This window comes from Pinus tabuliformis, chromosome 3_2 (assembly GCF_031772625.1).
Source record: "Pinus tabuliformis cultivar Carrire ecotype Pingquan chromosome 3_2, CPIR1, whole genome shotgun sequence".
Taxonomy (NCBI): Eukaryota; Viridiplantae; Streptophyta; class Pinopsida; order Pinales; family Pinaceae; genus Pinus; species Pinus tabuliformis.
In genome coordinates, this window is record NC_142302.1 from 583,066,141 (window position 1) to 583,087,077 (window position 20,937).

General features: G+C 41.2%; 1 protein-coding gene across 4 annotated transcripts in view; it reads left to right on the forward strand.

The window, feature by feature from the left end:
• Positions 1-19,813: 19,813 nt before the first annotated feature.
• The window catches only part of LOC149181899 (uncharacterized), a 231,740-nt gene continuing 230,616 nt past the window's right edge, over positions 19,814-20,937 (forward strand). For 3 of the 4 annotated variants that reach the window (XM_089416717.1, XM_089416716.1, XM_089416718.1), the window contains exon 1: positions 19,814-20,328. In XM_089416717.1, coding sequence (XP_089272843.1) covers positions 19,858-20,328 — 471 coding nt within the window. In that variant the 5' untranslated portion in view covers positions 19,814-19,857. The remainder of the gene's footprint in view (positions 20,329-20,937) is intronic. The other variant, XM_089416715.1, reaches the window with a different exon arrangement.

Here is a 20,937-nt window from a genome sequence, read left to right on the forward strand (position 1 = left end):
ACAATCTCTTACCCAATGATGAACTCGCTTCTTTGTACCTATATCCAGCTGCACTAACCAAGATTTTGCATGCAATTCCTTACTCGAACCAAAACTTATCCACCAAGTCAAGACTATCATAGATATAATTAGATCCAAGGTCAATCAAAATAGAAATAACTTGATCACAAAGCTTACCGTCCATCTCAATGATATATGTCTCATGGTCTGCCTGTTTGTTATCCAATGCCACATAAATACAAGGAACACTCTGACCAACATCCCTAATAGTCTATGTCTCATGTGCACTATATATCTGAGGCCTACCACCCTGATTTTGTGGGCTATCTCTCTTAAGATGCTCCTTACCGCATGTCCAACACTCCAACTGACTAGTACCATGATCCAGGTGGATATTGGTGGCCACCTGCCAAGTCCACCTGGACCCCCACCATTGTCTTTCTCAGCATTTTCAGTTTCCTTAATTGTAGCACAACTTACTATTTTTAGCAGTTTTTCGGGTCCTGAACTTCCGGAGCCGTTTTGAGGCCCTAAACGACGTTTTTTGGGAAATCTGGGGGCAACATGGGTCCATGGACCGATGTTGCCCTTCCCAAAGTGGTAGTGCTCGGATAGATCTTTCTAACGAGCTATTGTACGCGTCAAACGGAGATCGTATGCCAAAGTTACGACCCCGGGAAGTTGATGTACCAATTTACCCAAACGGGGCCCACAGTTTGGCGTTTCATCTCCTAGGGTTAGGTTTTGGAATGTTAAGGGTTGTTCATTGTTTCTCAACAATAAATAGGCCTTCGAGCCTCATTGTAACACAGTTCAGAGGCATGTAGCCATCACATCTCTTCTCAGAGATAAGCTACCATCGCCCTAGCTAGTCTATTGCCATTTCTGTTGTAAGCATATTTCAGTATTTTCCATTAATGAAATGAAGTATTATTTCCGCTGCATCTTTGTGTATATGGTTATCTCTGTAATTTGTTGCGTTCCTGTTTAAATCCGGATCAGTGGTATCAGAGCGGTCTGCTTTTTCTCTGTTTTTCTTTGCATGTCCCCAACAAGGTCGGGATATAAGGAGTTAGGGCTTGAACTCGTTGAACCCTTGCAAGACCAGCCTCGCAAATCCCGACGGCCTCCCATGGTGGACGAGAAGAAAGACGAGGGGGCAGGAGATCCCATCAAAATCTTGCTCGAAGAAGCGCTCGAGCGACAACGGAACGCAATGATGGACAGCTTTGCGCAGATCCTTCAGCGGCTACCCAGAAGCGGCGCATCGGCTTCCAGTAGCTCCTCTGGAAACGCCACACCCTTTAAGGTACAAGTTAATTTTGAAATCCCCATATTCGAGGGTCAGATAGACGCCAATGCCGTAGATAAATGGTTAAATCTGCTAGAGGGTTATTTTTCTGTTCATGAATTTTCGAGTCGGGAAAAGATTGTTTTTGCTCTTCTCAAAGCAGCCCCCCACGTCAGGGACTGGTGGGAAACCTACTGCGAGCAGAAGGATGAAAGTACTGGCTCACTATTTTCAGCCGCACCCACCTGGGATTCATTCCGGGATGCCATCAAGGAGCAGTACTACCCTATCGGAAGCTATGAGGATGAATACATAAAGTGGACCACGTTGCAGCAGGGAAGGGACCAAGACGTGCTGGAGTTCACCAATCTTTTCCATACCCTTCGCACAAAGTTGGGTATCAAGGATTCGGAGCAACATTTGATACTCAAATACCATGGCTGCCTGCATAAGTACATCCAGGAAGAAATACAGTTCTTAAACATCCCCTCGCTCGGCGCAGCATACCGGTATGCTGTCAAGGTCGAGCAGAAGTTTAAACAAAAGAAGCGAGACTTTGGATATGCGAATCCAAAGCAGGGGAAAGGTGCCCCTAAACCACAGAACAAAGGACAAAGCCAAGGCGGGACAGCCCAAGACAACCAGCCGAAGCTGCAAGCAAAGAGCAACGCCGCGAAGCCGAGAAAGGACACTGGAAAATGGTGCGAGTTCCATAAGAGCTCCACTCACAACACAAGTGAGTGTCGAGCCAAGCAATCACTGGTGGCTGAGCTAAAGGTTTCAGAATCAGATGCATGTTCCGACTCTGAGTCAGAACCCGATAAGGGGTATGAAAAAGGGAAGCAGATCATTGATGCGGATCCCAGCGCCACTGTTGCTACTGCAAAGATCCAGAAAAATGAACCCGAAGATCCAGAGGAGGAGGAGCGTCTCTTCCACTCCCAGATGTGGGTAAAGGGCTCTCCGATACAGTTCATTGTTGATAGCGGGAGTCAAAAGAACCTCATTTCGGCAGAGGTCGTGAAGCGGTTGGGCTTACCGACCACAACACATCCACAACCATACACCATTGGGTGGCTTCACCAAGGGCGAGATCTTCGCGTGAGCCAGCAGTGTCGCCTTCCATACAACATCAAGCCCTTCACGGATGAGGTATTGTGTGACATTGCTCCCCTTGAAGTTTGTGATGTATTACTAGGACAACCATACTTGTGGAAGCGACATGTTGTGTATGAATCAAGGCCCCGTGCTGTTATTATTACATTGGGAAATAAGTTGTTCAGGATACCAGAGGTAGCACCACCTACCGCCATCTCTTTGATTACTGCAAAACAATGCAGTAAGATCATTTCCAAAACCAGGAAATTTGTTTTCCTGATGATACGCCCTCAAGGGAAGAAGAAGACAGTGGCCGCGGCCTCCAAACGGGGTTCCTCTGCACGGCAACTACAGATGGACAAGATTGTGGAGGAGTACGAAGACATCTTCACCTCCCCGGCAGGGGTTCCTCTGCACTGTCAAGTCAAGCACTCCATCGATCTGACCCCAGGTGCGCCGCTACCCAATGGACCAATTTATCGGCGCTCCGTTCTGGAGAACAATGAAATCAAGAGACAGATTCAGGAGCTCCTGCAGAAAGGTCACATCCGTCCGAGTTCTTCGCCCTGTGGGAGCCCGATAGTGTTGGTACAAAAGAAGGATGGGACGTGGAGACTCTGTATTGACTATCGGGCGCTGAACAAGATCACTGTCCGTAATAGGTACCCGATCCCGCGGATTGATGACCTCCTAGACCAACTAAAGGGGGCGAAATATTTCAGCAAGATCGATCTGAAGTCAGGATATCACCAGGTACCAATTGAACCCTCAGATGTGTGGAAGACTGCCTTCAAATCCAAGGAGGGCCTCTTCGAATGGTTGGTCATGCCTTTCGGATTGACGAATGCTCCTGCAACCTTTATGAGGCTAATGGATGACATCTTGCGGCCATTCACCAACTCCTTTGTAGTAGTATACTTGGATGACATTCTGATCTTCAGCCAGAGTTGGGAAGAGCACCTCCACCACATCCGACAGGTTCTCCAAACACTGCGGCAACACAAGCTATGTGCCAATTTGGAGAAATGCACTTTTGGCATGACCGAGGTTCAGTATCTGGGATACATCATTGATGAACAGGGGGTGCATGTCGATCCAGCCAAGGTCCAAGTCATTCGGGATTGGCCCTCTCCAACCACTCTAACAGAGCTCCGCAGCTTTCTAGGTCTTGCCAACTTCTACCGCAGGTTTGTGTTGGGATTTTCTCATATTTCTTGGCCCTTTCAAGTCACCAAGGGCGGGGCGAAAGCAAAATTCTTTTGGTCTGAATCTCAACAGAAGTCATTCAGGGAGTTGAAGGATCGCCTCTGCACGGCACCAGTGCTCGCGTTACCAGATTTACAACAACCATTTGAGGTCGAGACAGATGCCTCTGACTATGCTATTGGGGCAGTCCTTACTCAACATGGACATCCAGTGGCATATCACAATGAAACACTTTCAGACACAGTCCGGAAGTACCCCACTTATGATAAAGAGATGTATTCCATTGTACAGGCCTGCCGACAATGGAAGCATTACATTTTGGGGAAGGAAACGGTCATCCACACAGACCACCGACCTCTGCAGTTCATACAGACCCAAGGGAAATTGCAGAATGATCGCCATCAGAAGTGGTCAACATACCTGCAACAGTTTCACTTGAATATCAAGTATAAAAAGGGCAGCACCAATAACGTTGCAGATTGCCTCAGTCGACCACCGATCATGGCGCTAACCACCGTGCTCAACTCTTGCGGGCACGAGACTTCTGATTGGCCACTTCTCTACAAAAGCGACCCAGAATTCAGCCACACATACCAGACACTCTTGGAGGGTCGGCAGGTTGCAGATTTTCACCTCCAGGATGCCCTATTATGCCACCTCGGTCACCTCTGTGTTCCTTCAAGCGAGCGTGCCAAGATGATTTGGGAAGCACACTACAGTCGGGCTGCTGGGCATTTCGGGGTCGAGAAAACAGTGGCAATACTGCAAAACTATTTCTATTTGTCGAATCTTCGATAGGATGTTGGGAAGTACATCCGATCATGTACTGCCTGTGCCATTGCTAAACCGACCATTAAGAAGCAAGGCCTCTATACCCCGTTGCCTACCCCTAGTCGACCTTGGGAATCCATCTCCATGGATTACATGTCAGGCCTTCCTTCCACTAAGCATGGAAATGACTGTGTTTTTGTGGTCGTCGACAGGTTCTCAAAGATGGCCATTATGATGGCCTGCAAGAAGAATATCACAACAGAAGCCACTGCTAAACTCTTCTTTGAACGAGTGTGGGTGCACTTTGGGATCCCACAGTCTATCATCTCAGATCGGGACAGTCGGTTTCTCAGCACCTTTTGGTCCAATCTCTGGTCAATGCTGGACACCAAACTCACGAAGTCCACAGCCTTCCATCCTCAAACTGATGGCCAGACGGAGGTTGTCAATAGGATGATTGTGCACATTCTGCGCATGTATAACTCAAAGCATCCACGCACATGGGACGAGAGCCTCCCCTACGTTCAGCACAGCTACAACCGAGCTCTTCACAGCTCCACTGGCCATAGCCCTTTTCAGGTGGGTTTGGGATTCCAGCCACTATGCCCCATTGATGTGGCCATGCCACTTGCAGCTACTCACACGAATTCAGCTCATGTCCAGTCCGAAACAGATAAGGCCACCAGCTTCATTGAGCGAATCCAACATATTCGCCAGCAGGTCCATGACATTCTGGAGAAATCAAATGCCAAGTACAAGCAGCGACATGATCAACATCGGGTGCCACACAAGTTTCAGGTGGGCGACAAAGTCTGGTTGCATTTGCAAAAGGAACGCCTTACTGGAGCCTATCGAAAATTGAGACCACTCCGATATGGTCCTTACACCATTACTAAGGCTATGGGAGACAATGCATTTGAGCTCAGCATTCCCCCATTCCTTGGCCTGCACCCAGTATTTAATGTGGACCGCCTTCGGCCATACTTTCCACCATTGCTAGACACATCCGACATTGCAGAACAGCTCAAACCCACAGAATTAAATCCAGATTGCATGGAACAAGCTGCAACTGATCGGATCATGGACACACAGATCAAGAACACTCGCCAACAGAATATCCAACTGTATCGAGTTGTCAAAGCGGGCCAACTCCTTCAGCAGGGCAAGTGGCTCACCAGGGAACAAGTTCAGCAGAAGTTTCCTCATCTCATGGAGGAGCTCAACGCAATGGGGACCATTGCTTCCTAAGGGGGGAGGAATGATCCAGGTGGATATTGGTGGCCACCTGCCAAGTCCACCTGGACCCCCACCATTGTCTTTCTCAGCATTTTCAGTTTCCTTAATTGTAGCACAACTTACTATTTTTAGCAGTTTTTCGGGTCCTGAACTTCCGGAGCCGTTTTGAGGCCCTAAACGACGTTTTTTGGGAAATCTGGGGGCAACATGGGTCCATGGACCGATGTTGCCCTTCCCAAAGTGGTAGTGCTCGGATAGATCTTTCTAACGAGCTATTGTACGCGTCAAACGGAGATCGTATGCCAAAGTTACGACCCCGGGAAGTTGATGTACCAATTTACCCAAACGGGGCCCACAGTTTGGCGTTTCATCTCCTAGGGTTAGGTTTTGGAATGTTAAGGGTTGTTCATTGTTTCTCAACAATAAATAGGCCTTCGAGCCTCATTGTAACACAATTCAGAGGCATGTAGCCATCACATCTCTTCTCAGAGATAAGCTACCATCGCCCTAGCTAGTCTATTGCCATTTCTGTTGTAAGCATATTTCAGTATTTTCCATTAATGAAATGAAGTATTATTTCCGCTGCATCTTTGTGTATATGATTATCTCTGTAATTTGTTGCGTTCCTGTTTAAATCCGGATCATACCATCACCTTTATGGTGTTGTTGTGACCCATGTCCCAGTTTAGCTGCATTGAACCTCTTTTAAGGTGCCACATTTTCTTTCTCATCTGCATTTTGAGGCTTTGTTCTTTTCGGATGCCATTTACCTTTACCTTTGTCTTTTCCTTTCCATCCTTGTTGAGATTCATTCTTACGCTTTGAATGTTCATAGCAATGCTTCAAGTTCCCAACAACTTCCTCAAGTGATTGAGGCTCATCATACTCGATCCGATATCTAAATTCTAATGGCAAACCACTGACAAATCACTGAAATTTATCGTCCTCATCTTTAAGATACGTTACATACCTCAATAGCTCTAGAAACTTGGTCCTGTACTCTTCTTCTGTCATTGATCCCATCTTTAGCTCATAAAATTATTTGGACTTATTGTCGTAGTACCTTTCTGACAAGTATTTCTTCATGAAAAGCCTCTTGAATTCATGCCAACTCAAGTCATATGTCCTAATGTCTCTGACCTGCTTCACATCTTCCCACCAAATGTCCGCTTTACCTTCCAAGCTGAAGATCGCTACTCTGGCCTTCATGTTATTTGTGTAATTATTCAACTCAAATAATTTGTTCATCCCAAGTATCCATGCCTCTACATCTTCCGACTTCTTCACATCTCCATCAAAAGTAGGTGGCATTGATTTTTTAAACTCATATGGCAAGTATCCCCTATCACTCCTCCTGTAAGGATGATAACGATGATGATCATGATGTCTATCATAACTAGAACTAGAATAATACTTGTATCCATCACCTCTCCTATCCGGAGTATCTAACAATTTGCCATCTCTAATATTGTCATCTCTTTCTGAAATGTGACCACCATGAGACCTACTGCCACATGCCCCATTATCTTTGTCCTCCTGTCCATGGCTGATCCAAAGTGGCCCTTGTCGCTACAATTCTGACAAACTTTGAAGAAGTATATCATTAACCTCTGCTTGTTTCTCTTGTGCTTATATGATCCGGTCATTGTATGCTTTACAACTCCTTATTTCTTCCTTCAAGCTTCTCAATGTGTCTGCCAAATCAGAAGAGTGCCCAACACCACGCGGCTCATCTGAATCATAGGGAGAGTCTTTGTAATCTATCATCTTGCTAGTCATTGATCTCTTTCCTGCAAGGCATACTATGTCATCTAAGCCAAATCACAATAAGGCAACATACCTTATCATAATTTGGGGATGACACCTTGTCTGCAAGATCAACAAATCAACGTGATACATGTATAACATAATCATAATAACATATAGAAACATAACACATAAACATATAACCATGTAACCATCATTCTAACTACAGTCCAGTCATCAATGCATGGCCATATAAACTACACATACCATGACTACATGCATGACAACAACAACCATTACACCATTGTACACTTAACCGCATGCAAACATTCACATGCATAAGCAATGCGTTATCGACTACACACTCACATGAACGCATATAATCAAACATAAGTGAATAATACTTGAAACCAAGCTTGCAAGAATGATACATGCAACCAAGCATACAAAAATGATACATGTAAGCGACATATAACAACATGTAACCAGTCATACACTCATGACAATGCATTCCACAATGTTGGGAACGGGATCCCCCAAGGACAGTGTTGGGGCTAAAAGCCCATGTTTTGGTCAAATTTTGTAATAAACTTGTAAAGACTCCGCATTTTGTGGTTGTGGAGAGCGAAGGTGTCACGAGTCATAAAGGGTTGTCTGCCCTTATTTTTGTAAAGTAAATTCGGCTATAAGAGATCTACCCATGGTCCGCGGACCATGGGATTGTATAAAAAGAGCTAAGCTCTAAGTAGTTTTGGAACTAGATAAGGAAGATAAGTCTTAGAGAGTCATAGCTCTGAAGTAAGAAGTCTAAGTCTTGGGTCGTAGCGTAGGTAGAGGCTCTGTAGCTAAGTGCGTAGAGGCCTAGGGTAGAAGTTTGCAACTGAGTGCGCGGACCCCTGCAGCTGTGTGCGCAGGGTGGATAGAGTCTGTAATCACTTGGAAGATATCAATAAAAAGAAATATTCTGCAAATTCTGTGTCTTTGTTCCTGTTAAAGCGTCTTGACACGTTATGTATGAATTTCATTTATAATGCTTATATGATGTGCGAATGTATGTAATTACGTTGGTTCAATGAACAGAAGTAAGAACATTTGTTTATGTGGTGCTAACTATAATTGTTTAATAAGATAAGTAAGACACTTAGAATAGTTTGGGAATCTGCACAGTACGCTGCCCTAGTAGCGCAAAAGACTTGAGTCATAGGTTAGGGCTGTGCGAAGGTCAATCGTACCTTTCACAGAGGTACTGAAGGGCGGAATAGAGCATTAGTCTGGCCAACCCTAGATCCAAGTGACCTGCGCGAAGGCATGGATGAAAGGAATAAACCAACATCACAACCATCTCAGTGTGCAGAAACTTGGTTCCAGCATCCCCCCATACTGCTTCGGGTGAGACTTAGGTTCGCGCTCCGCGAGCTGATGCCGAAAGGGCCAGTAGTGTAGGGATTTGTTTGGCTACTTAACGCTAAACTTGGGTCAGGCCCCAACAAGCCAACATACAACAACAACATAAAATTCCACAGGGTGATATCACTACAACCATGATCAACACCGTGCAATGCAACAAGCACATGGAAAGAAAGTGTGAGAGACACACATGGAACCGACATGCATGCATGACCAACACACAGCCCCTCCAATCTGAGGGGTGAACCATGCTTTGATACCACTCTGTAACACCCTCCTCACACATCTACCCATGTAATTGACCAACCGGGGTAAAGATGCGACGAGAGGCTACTATGATTATATTCAACCTTCTATGTGACCTTAAGGAAATGGAATCAACGGAAACACAACATACAAACCTTCCATATAAGCTACGTGACCCCTGAGAACCATCCCAACTCTTCAGGTAGCTAACCCCGGGGTCCTGTTGATGTTTTTGACCACTTAACCTCTAGACGCTCTCATGTTATAGGCCTACTAGCGTCTAAGAGGCTCTAGACACTCGCATGCTATAGGCATGCCAACATCTAGGGACTATTTTGCCCAATTTTTTGCCAATGTTCCTGAGTTTTGAGCCACTTTTCAGGCCCAAAGCCCAGGTCACTGCCCATAATTGAATGACATTTCCAGAACAGTAAAATAGCAACGAAACAATTATGTAAAAGCAAATAGTTGAACAAGCCCTTAACCAGACCCCTACTAGCCATGACAGACATTTCATCAAACATATCACATATATGTTATCTACAGGTGTAAATAACAGATTTAAGTGTAGCGATCTCATAATTATCTTAGAATCGCTAAGAACCATTTTTTCCTCGTATAATTTATTGCATTATATCTATTAGGTCATAAATACATTGTCCATTCATTTACAAGTAAAAACATGATGAGAGCCATACATAGCCACTGTCATAAAACACATACATAATATACATAATAGCAACAGAAATACCAATGAAATCACAGTCATATGATCCACATATAAATCAATATAATACTTATAGAAATACAAGGAAAAATAACCTCTCATTAATGATGCAAAATCCAAACCCGGGCTGGGACTACCACATTCCACCTGACCATAGAATGGCTTAGCCAAATCTGTCTTCAGCCATTCACCCCCGTTCCATATTCCAAGCATGAATGTGGGACTCAAACCAAAGAACCAACCAGGGCATCCCAAGGCTAAACCACCACACCCTCATCAATATAAACCAGGCTTTACCATTATCCATCCTGGATCACTAGGCCAACACAATAAACATGTCATAATAGACTTTACCATGATCTCCACCCGACCACTAGGCCAAACAAGCATGGATGCCACCGGATTTCTCCACCTACACCGTGAGGAATTTTCCTATTTCCTAGTCTCTCAAGCTTTACCGCAATCCAAACCCGGATCAATAGGCCCTAAAACAAAACCCACTCTCCAGGCTTTACTACATATCCCAAACCCAATATTACTAGGCCCAACAGAGAGAAAACCACCTCTTGGCTTTATCATATATCTCGCCATTCACGGGCAAGGATTCCTAGGCCCACCAAGGCAACACAATCCTGGCTTTACTGCAACCCACAATCTGGTTGAGAGGTCACTAGGCCAATGGCTTTACCGTGATCCACAGTCCGGTTCATGGACAACTAATCCATGTGCTCTATCATTCAGAGATCCACCTCACTCAATTTCGAATCCATCCAACAATCTAGCTCAACCAAAACATGAGAACCCCATCGCACCATGGCTACCCAAAAATGGCAAGACTAGGTTGAAAACATTGTTGCACCTGGAAAAACCCATTCCATAATAGCAAAGAACCACATGCAATACCATGCATGCCAAATCTAGAAAGGAAAATACACATGCAAATCAATACTTGCAAAGAATCCTGCTACTACTGCTTGATCTTGCCTTTCCTTGCTTGATCTTTGCTTCCTCTTTCCTTCTTTGCCTTTCTTGATCCAATGCCAAAATGCTCCAAGAAAACTCTAATTGTCCAAGAATGAGAGAGAGAGATAGAATAATGAGAGAACTCCAAAACTGAACTAACAAAAGTTACCAATTGATCCTCATAAGCCTTTTTATCAATGAGCCTCTATTTTCTTCAATTTCCATTATTTTCCTTCATTTTCGTCCTCACATGCAACCTGTAGCCTTTCACCACCCTTTTCTCCTAATTTCCATTATTTTCATAAATAAATGTGCCAAAAATTCCATTTTTCCTTTCCAAAGCCTCAACCATTGCCTTTGCAAATTTCCTTAGCCAGAATAAACATATGAACACCCACACTAGGATGTTTTGCCCAACATTCAGCTTGGAATAAGTGTCCCATCAATCGTGGTTATTATTTTTGCTTTATTAATTTTTATTACATGGAATTTTCGCCAGGGCTGTTACAAGATCATTACCTTGATATGAGGGCCCACAATATTCGGTAGCAGGAGGATCAATGTCATTCATATACTGAAGAGCGCAGAGCAGTATTGATAGCAAAGCAGGAGGCTCAATAGCATAGTCAACAACAACACAATTTTCCCACTAGACAGTTGCAGACACAATTGATTCAATTTATTTTGTTTGGATGTTTTTTAGTTGCAGTAGCAACAACAAAAGTGACAAGAGTTGCATGCAGAACATTCCAAAGGTACCGAATTAGGATAGAGCTGAATTCCTTTATTGTTGAGAGGGAGTGTTGAAAATAACAACAAGAAATGTTAAAAATAACATCAAGAAGAAAAATCCTAATTTAATTTGTCCTTGAATTAAATTGTAATTCTACATCTCATGACAACTTGTAATATTTAACTAAGTTAATTGACTTAGTTGGCTCAGTTAATTCGAGTTGAGGGTCTAACTTGAGTCATGTAAAGTGTTACCTAATTTTTAGGAGCCCTGGTTGAGTTTCCTTTGAGTTGTAATTATCTAATTCAATTTAACTAATTTAAATTCAATTAAACTAGTTCCAACTGATGGAGGAATTAGTGAGAGATCCAGTAGTGAGGTGTAACCTGCAGTAGTGGATGTAACCAACACTGATCAACCAGTGAACGGAAGATTCACTCATAATTAACTCATGCATGTAAAATCAGAGAAAGACCGAGTTGAGATTGGAGTTCAGGGACAATGTACTATCAATTGTATAATCATCCAAAGTGTACAGGCGGTGCATGCAATCAGAGGAAGGCCTATGAGGATTGCACAATTCATATTTGTGGGATTTCCCAATTAAATATGGGCTAATTCCCTAGGAAAATGCGCAAGGAAATAGGAGCTTGGCAGGCAGCAGAATAGGCTAAGTATTGGCTTGAACTTGTCTCGGAGGCAGTGAGATAGATAGAGATAGTGCAAAGATTGTTTAGGCTTGAGAAAAGCATTGTAATCTTCTCATATTTTTCTGATTAATGCAATATACATATATCAGGTTTTTTAGTTGTGGCTTTCCCCAGAAAATGATTGTGTTATGTGTGATTGAATTCTTTATCTTTTATGCTTCATGATTTCATCGATCGTTTATTGTTTCCACTGATGAGTAGAGTAGATTCAAGTCAATTGTTTTAGCATATTACAATCTGCAGTTTGAATCTACAAGGAATTTCTACAAGAAAAATGGTATAAAATAACTTTAATGGGCCACATTCATCCAATTCGCCCAAGATTTTAGAATTGAGTTCGTGCTCACACATTGTCGTTTGACTATATACAATGACAAGGCTCTCTTTTATAGCATGATGAGTTCAACAGTGTGGAAGCTTGTGAAAATAGGAAAGCCAAAGGAAGCAAAGACACGTGGAGAGCATGAAGTCAGTATATTAATGTTAGCAAGATCATAACTAGGGCAATAAAATATGTAAACCTACTTTTGTCTTGCTAACACTTCAATCAAAGTGAAGAGGAAAGGGTAAAGAAATCATCTGACTTCAAAATCCTTGTAACTAGTAAATAAATTTTAATGATGTCCACCTTTAATAACTCATATCATCCATGTCATGAAAGAAAGTTTTTTTACTAATGTACACCATAAATAACCTATTTAATTTTTATCATTATAACATGTATATGTATGTATATTGAAGGCAACAACATGGAATGCAAAAGGCATGCCTTAAAACAAATATACAAGCAATAGTTATTTGATAAGCATACCCAATACAAAGCAACACTCAATTTGATATAGTTGGTGCCCATGTCAACAATTATGATACCCAAGTTATATGTATATTATCCTCAGCTAAGGTGGATACTTACCAACAATCCAGTTGTATAACATGGCATGGTATTTGAAGATGAAATCCCCGCTAGAGCTACAAAATGTTTGATGAGGAGTAGGAATTGAAAGAACTCATCCTGAGTTGCTAGTTATAATGTTAATTAGCGTTATAAAAAATTGGCATGTAGTGTAGTGCCCAGTCATTCTATGAGAGTGTACTACGTAGGAGGTTCTCATAAATACATATGCACAACAAATCATCCACAAAGTGATTAAAGTGTTTTTTAAGCACAACATGTTGAATAAAAATAAAACAAATTTGAAACGACTCAATGGACCATCTCGGGCCTCGCGTGAGGGCCACGTGCCTCACCACTCCATCTCCATAACATAGCATGGAAGCCTAAATCACACCACTAAACATTGCATCATGTTAATATGCCTATATGGGGGCATATGGTTGTCTCACCCATAGTATTTGTGTCAAATTGGACTTGTGGAAGCCAAAACCTCAATTAGTTAAGCTCATATTGCTACTGTTAGAACCTTTATATTATTGGGGTATTCATTGATCACGGGACGGTGGAGCTTTCCTCTCCACCAACAATTACCCATTGTGGGGCAAGAAATCTGAGCGAGAAATCCAGACATCTTGAACCCACAACCTGCGATGTTTGTGTTGTGCCAAAAATTGCAGGGATTTTGAGTTAAAGAAATCCAAATGGTTCAAACTCACAACTTTCCCCTTCAGTCGAACCCACAAATTGCCAAAAACACAAACCTAGCGATGATTTTGCCAAAATATACTAGGACTTGCGTTGTAGAGTCTGTTGGTGGATCTATTATTGCCTCTGCAACTATTGGTGCTTGGTGAGCATTGGACGGTGAATGTTTCATGGGAGGTAATTAAGGTAGATATGGTTTCATGACTATTAGTCATTACTAGTTTCAATAAATCCATGGGGGTGGGGGATTTTTGGTCTCTACCTAGAAATCATTTGAAAAAATATAGAGGGAGCTATTGAAATTAAAACGCTATATTGTAGAGGAAATTTAAAATACTCTACTGATATTGAAAATCAAAATCCAGTAGGGAAGGCTTCAACATCTATCACTGTAGCAACTAAGAATGAGTACGGGGAATAGAACAAAGAGTTAGTAAAAAAGGGGTTTGCTTCATTGACTATCACCCTTCTATCTAGGGCTTAGGGGCTTGCTTCAAGATGGTAAGACTCTCATGGCAAAAAAATGAAGCAATGGAGGGAGAGGACACAACACCATAGAAAGAATGTGCTCTACTTGCTTGGTAATTACACATGTACTTGAAACTTAAATTTTATTTTGTAAAAAAAATTAAAATACCCCACTGATATTGAAAAAGGGAGAGCAAAATCTTTAGAATGAATGATTTTACATATGATTTTGCCTTGGTTATTTCTTCAAAGGGTTTGCACTCTTAAGCTTGGAATTTTGAGGAAGCCCATGTCTCGACGACAATAATTGTGGAAGCAAGATTTGAACTCGCACGGGAAAAAATAAGTCGGGCATGTTGGAATCAGTTTGGTTGATATGCATTGCGGGCTTGCTTCAAGCTGGCAATACTTTGAGGACATAGAAGTGAAGCAATGGAGGGAGAGGACACAACACCATATAAAGAACATTCTCTCCTTGCATGGTGATTACACATGTACTTACAAGTAATTAAACATGTTTAGTGCTACTTTCTTTGCTTCTACATCTATCAAACAACCAAACATAACTAGGGCCCCAATAATCTAATGCTCAAGTTCACATATCCCTAAAAATATTAGGGTCACCCACAAAACAATTTGCAACTCCAAATCCAATAATATAAGGCTTAAATTCTCATATCCCTGAACATGTTAGCATCAACTACAAAACAATTTGTAACTCCAAATCAAATTGGCATATGAAATTAAGTCAATGAAATACCTTTGTCCTTGGGAGGAAGGAGTAAAACTTGTATTCAACAGAACCCTCCCATCCTTGGCCTTCCCAAACCATATTTCAATTGTAATTTAGCAGTGGTCCACCTCAACAAATAGTCTTGTGTAAAATTTCTTTAACCCCTTCAGGAAATGGCACCTAGAACTCAAATCAGACCCAACTGTAGGGACAAAAGCACAGATCAGGGCCTCCTTCTGGGGAGCCCTATCCCTCAATAACCAAATGATAGGTTTTGTATATTGAATTATGAGATGATGCATTGGTTCCTTTCCTTGTTAAATATATTGAATAAATGTGGGTTTTCTTTCCATAAATCAACTCTAAGAAATGAAATAGGACCAGGGTTTTGTGCAACTTTACGAGGGTTGCCTTGGTACCCCACTCCCTCTCTTTGTCCTCCCTTACGTTGATAACCTCCCTGACGCGTCTTGTAGATAACCAAGACCAAAGGCATCAGGGATAGAGTAAAAGATGGTAGCAAAGTCATACCGAGACAAGAAAAATAGATTAATGTATGAAATGACTTTAAGAATTCATGTACAAGTATTAATTTCATTAATAGATTTTACAAAAATATATAATTGTTTTCTTGTCAGATTCTAGTGAAAACAATAAATATCACGGAAAGCAGGATTTGAACCTGCACAAACAAAGATTACTTAAAACACTCGCTTGTACCTGCACAACAAATCTAAAATACGAATCCCACGTCAACTCTTACATGTTTCTCTATCTCAATGGCTCCTCCCAACGCTCATTCCTTTGAGGACGAAGAGCCCAATTTGCAAAACGTGCTAGAGGAACTAATGCTCTCCCTGAAGCCCTTAGGCACAACCCTACCTACTCGGCTCTAGACTTGAAATAAGATAGTTGGGCTTAGGAAGGAAATAAATGCGGTAAGTTGGTAAGGAAGAGGCATGACCTCCATTCACGAACCTGAAAGAAGAAAGCAAGGGGCTGACAAAGCGTGCTTTAAAACTGAAGACAACAAGGATGCATGGGAAAGGAAAGAATCTGTCCCTCTTACTAGTGGGATGACAGGTTGGCTGGAAGTTGGACATGCCCAAAGACCAAAGTTCAAAGCTCTGAGTTGCAGAGCCTATTCCAAGCATGAGTCGCCGATTAAGCCCATGATAACACATCTCAAATTTGGCAACCATGTGTAATCATGCATTTCGACCACATTCCATACAAACACTTAATATTAATCAAGAAATGCTAACATTACTTTATTATGATTTGTTTTTGATAATATGGTTTCTTAAACTAAGTTTTGTGCCTCTCCGCCTTGGGAAAAGGCCAAATAAGAAGACAAAACTCTTCATTGGCCAACCCAAAAAAAACCTTTGAGAAAAGATATATTAAAACACATATTTAAAACTTTGATTTTAATGATTATATATATATATATATATTCTAATGTCCACGAGACTAAAAATAGTCTATGAGACCATTAGTTCTCTGCTTTTTGGCTTTTGCAATTCAATCCTTTTTTTATTCAAATTGATGATAAGTTAACCCAACTTTCCAACAATCCCCTCGCTGAAAAGACAATGCCAAGAAACCGATGCTAACATATTCCCATAATTTTCTCTGGTGTCTCTGAATGCATCACATTCCAAAATGAAACATTTTTCCGATTCCAAGCTTCTTTAGGTCTTTTCCACCATCTTGTTTCACATCGAAGTTTATGCAAGTTGGTTCTTAATTGAGCAATAAGAACCTTTACCCTCCATGGAATGCTAGCTCCAATGACTCTTTCTGTTGTAAATCACAAGTAGGGTTGAATTCCTCAATGTAGTACTTCTTGGCCTTCCCAAACCATTTTTGAATTGTAATTTAGCAGTGGTCCACCTCAACAAATAGTCTTGTGTAAAATTTCTTTAACCCCTTTGGGAAATGGCACCTAGAACTCAAATTAGACCCAAATGTAGGGACAAAAGCACAAATCAGGGCCTCCTTCTAGGGATCCCTATCCCTTGATAACCCAAATGATAGGTTTTGTATATTGAATTACGAGATGATGCATTGGTTCCTTTCCTTATTAAATTTATTGAATAAACGTGGGGTTTCTTTCCATAAATCAACTCCAAGAAATGAAATAGGACCAGGGTTTTGTGCAACTTTACGAGGGTTGCCTTGGTACCCCACTCCCTCTCTTTGTCCTCCCTTACGTTGATAACCTCCCTGACGCGTCTTGTAGATAGCCAAGACCAAAGGCATCAGGGATAGAGTAAACGATGGTAGCAAAGGCATACTGAGACAAGAAAAATAGATTAATGTATGAAATGACTTTAAGAATTCATGTACAAGTATTAATTTCATTAATAGATTTTACAAAAATATATAATTGTTTTCTTGTCAAATTCTAGTGAAAACAATAAATATCACGGAAAGCAGGATTTGAACCTGCACAAACAAAGATTACTTAAAACACTCGCTTGTACCTGCACAATAAATCTAAAATATGAACCCCACTTCAACTCTTACACGTTTCTCTATCTCAATGGCTCCTCCCAATGCTCATTCCTTTGAGGACGAAGAGCCCAATTTGCAAAACGTGCTAGAGGAACTAATGCTCTCCATGAAGCCCTTAGGCACAACCCTACCTACTCGGCTCTGGACTTGAAATAAGATAGTTGGGCTTAGGAAGGAAATAAATGCGGTAAGTTGGTAAGGAAGAGGCATGACCTTCATTCACGAACCTGGAAGAAGAAAGCAAGGGGCTGACAAAGCGTGCTTTAAGACTGAAGACAACAAGGATGCATGGGAAAGGAAAGAGTCTGTCCCTCTTACTAGTGGGATGATAGGTTGGCTTGAAGTTGGACCTGCCCAAAGACCAAAGTTCAAAGTTTTGAGCTGTAGAGTCTATTCCAAGCATGAGCCGCCGATTAAGCCCATGACAACACATCTCAAATCTGACAACCATGTGTAATCATGCATTTCGACCACATTCTATACAAACACTTAATATTAATCAAGCAATGCTAACATTACTTTATTATGATTTTTTTTTGATAATATGGTTTCTTAAACTAAGTTTTGTGCCTCTCCGCCTTGGGAAAAGGCCAAATAAGAAGACAAAACTCTTTATTGGCTAACCCAAAAAAAACCTTTGAGAAAAGATATATTAAAACACATATTTAAAACTTTGATTTTAATGATTTGGTGTGTGTGTATATATATATATATACCAAATCATTGAAGTCAAAGTTTTAAATATATATATATATATATATATATGATATTTTAATGTCCACGAGACTAAAAATAGTCTATGAGACCATTAGTTCTCTGTTTTTCGGCTTTTGCAATTCAATCCTTTCCTTATTCAAATTGATGATAAGCTAACCCAACTTTCCAACAATCCCCTCGCTAAAAAGACAATGCCAAGAAACTGATGCTAACATATTCCCATAATTTTCTCTGGTGTCTCTGAATGCATCACATTCCAAAATGAAACATTTTTCCGATTCCAAGCTTCTTTAGGTCTTTTCCACCATCTTGTTTCACATCGAAGTTTATGCGAGTTGGTTCTTAATTGAGCAATAAGAACCTTTTCCCTCCATGGAATGCTAGCTCCAATGACTCTTTTTGCTGTAAATCACAAGTAGAGTTGAATTCCTCAATGTAGTACTTCTTTCTACCCAACTTTTTTCCCCATACTTGTTTATGAAACTTCTCCATAACAATTTCTTTAGCTCCTTGCTATTTGTGGGACATGTATTGAGGTAGATATTCCATTTTTGCATCTATATGTAGTTTTGTTTCATCCATGTTTTCTTTCTTTCACTCATGCCTTCATTGAAGATAACATTAGGTCATATACCTACTCCCATTTGCTCAATTCTTTATAGATATCTTATGAGCCACACCATAGTAATTGCTTTGATGGAAGTTGCTCATGTTTCACTCAACATTATCTCATAAGGTACCGAACTTTTTTATTTTGAACTTGCTCATGATCAAGCATTTTTGGATTTTCTCAATTTGTTTCCATTTTGAGATAGGGGTGCTGCTAGCCCATAATTCAAACCCATATAGCATTACTGGACACACTAGAAGTCCAAAAAACACTTTAATCATTTTCCAATCCCATAACTTTGCCTCTCTACATCTACTTTGAAGAGCATAGAATGCTTTCCACCCTCCTAAAGTTCTCTTCTTTTTGCAGTCCTCCCATTTAAGTTTGTTGTTGAAATCAATCCCGAGGTACTTGTACTCATTTACTTCTTCAAGAATGTTGTTTTCAAAGAAGAACATATGCTAGCTCTGCTTCCTTTAATTAGAGAAAATCATTATTTTGGTCTCGCTAGTATTCACTTGCATCTCCTCTGCTCTACAAAAATGCTCAAGGGCATATAGGTGCATTTGCAATCCATGGGACAATTTAGAAATTAATACAAGATCATCAGCATATAAAAGAAGCTTTATCACAAACTCCCCCAACCAAACACCATCTCCACCTTGCAGATTTAGCCTCTCTTCCAGTTTATCAATATATAACCTAAAAAGAGTAAAGGATAGAGAACAACCTTGCTTAACTCCAATGTCACTTCTAAAGTTTTATGAAATACCGACTGAAGTTCTAATTTTAACTTTCACCTCTTCATAAAATCTATGAACAACAACTTTATAATCCACAAAAATTTCAAAATTTTCAATTCTACGCCACAACTTATCTCTATATAGTGCTTTTATGACATCCACTAATAAAAACATGGCTTTGGCACCTCAATAAAGTGGAAAATTCGCCAGAAACAACGAACTTAATGAATTACAAATTAGGCGAACTTAAACACAATCACATTAAAATAGCAAAGACCGTTCAGAACTTGAACCTTTTTGCTTTGCACTAGAATAGCGAGCATACTATTTAGATGCACGAAGGACGATATATATGCATAGAAAAGACAATGGCGGCAGTTTTCTGTTTGTTTACATGCTGTGCCTCTTCGTTCCGACCATTTCTGCACGAAATTTCTACCCATTCTCGCCCCATTTTAACTCATTCTCATCTCGGAATGGAGTTATATCCTCAGAGTCCGTCACAAGACTTCCCAGCCAGATACTTCAAAGCCTCTGCATTTTCAAATGCCAATGCGGGAAACCCAACTTCTGTTTCTACTCCACTGGGGGCCGGCGATTGTAGTTCAGGGAACGAGGACGAGGGAATGGAACCCGTGACCTCTTTTGTGATTGGGAACGATATAACTCTGGAGGAATGGCAGGCATGGGGGACGTCTTCTCAGATTCCTGCCATGGTCAAGAAGACTATCGATGATTTGAATCTGTTGGAGCGCGAACTTGAAATTAAATTGAATTTCTGCACTCCTCGAGGGAAGCTCCAGGTTTGTCGATACATCCCGGTTCCATGGAATTTGTCCAATGTGTCGTTGATTATATTTTTTTCAATTTGCTTTTATGTCATATTTTGTGTGTGGTTGTCTGGTTAAGACGGTGATCGATTCTCTCAGGTTAATGTATTCAATTTTTATACGTATTTGAAGTTTAAAACCCCTGAAATGCAAGTAATAGAACTCCTGTAATTACAATTTGTTGTTTAGGTGTTATTGGGATAAGTGTTTTGTCTTTAATTTTTACTTTGAGTTAGCAAATCTCAGTGCTTAAACATAAGGTACCAGTGTTCTTGAAAGGTCTGCATCCATAGCTTATAAATTTTTGATCACCAGGATCTATTCAAACTGTAAATTTGTGCCAACGAGGCACCCACATTCTCACCATGGCACGAGAAAGGTCTGCCACTTTCCGCTATAGCATATGATTTTTTTTTCTAGCTTTTATACCTGCCAATTGAGCACGTCTTTTGTCTACACTGGGGCTTTGCGAGAGATGGGCCTTGAACCAGCGTCTCACCCGCTGCAATGCTCTGCCCTGCCACTTCTCCACCCAGGCTATATGCTGTTCTCATATTTAAACTAAAGCCGCTGCTTTTTTGT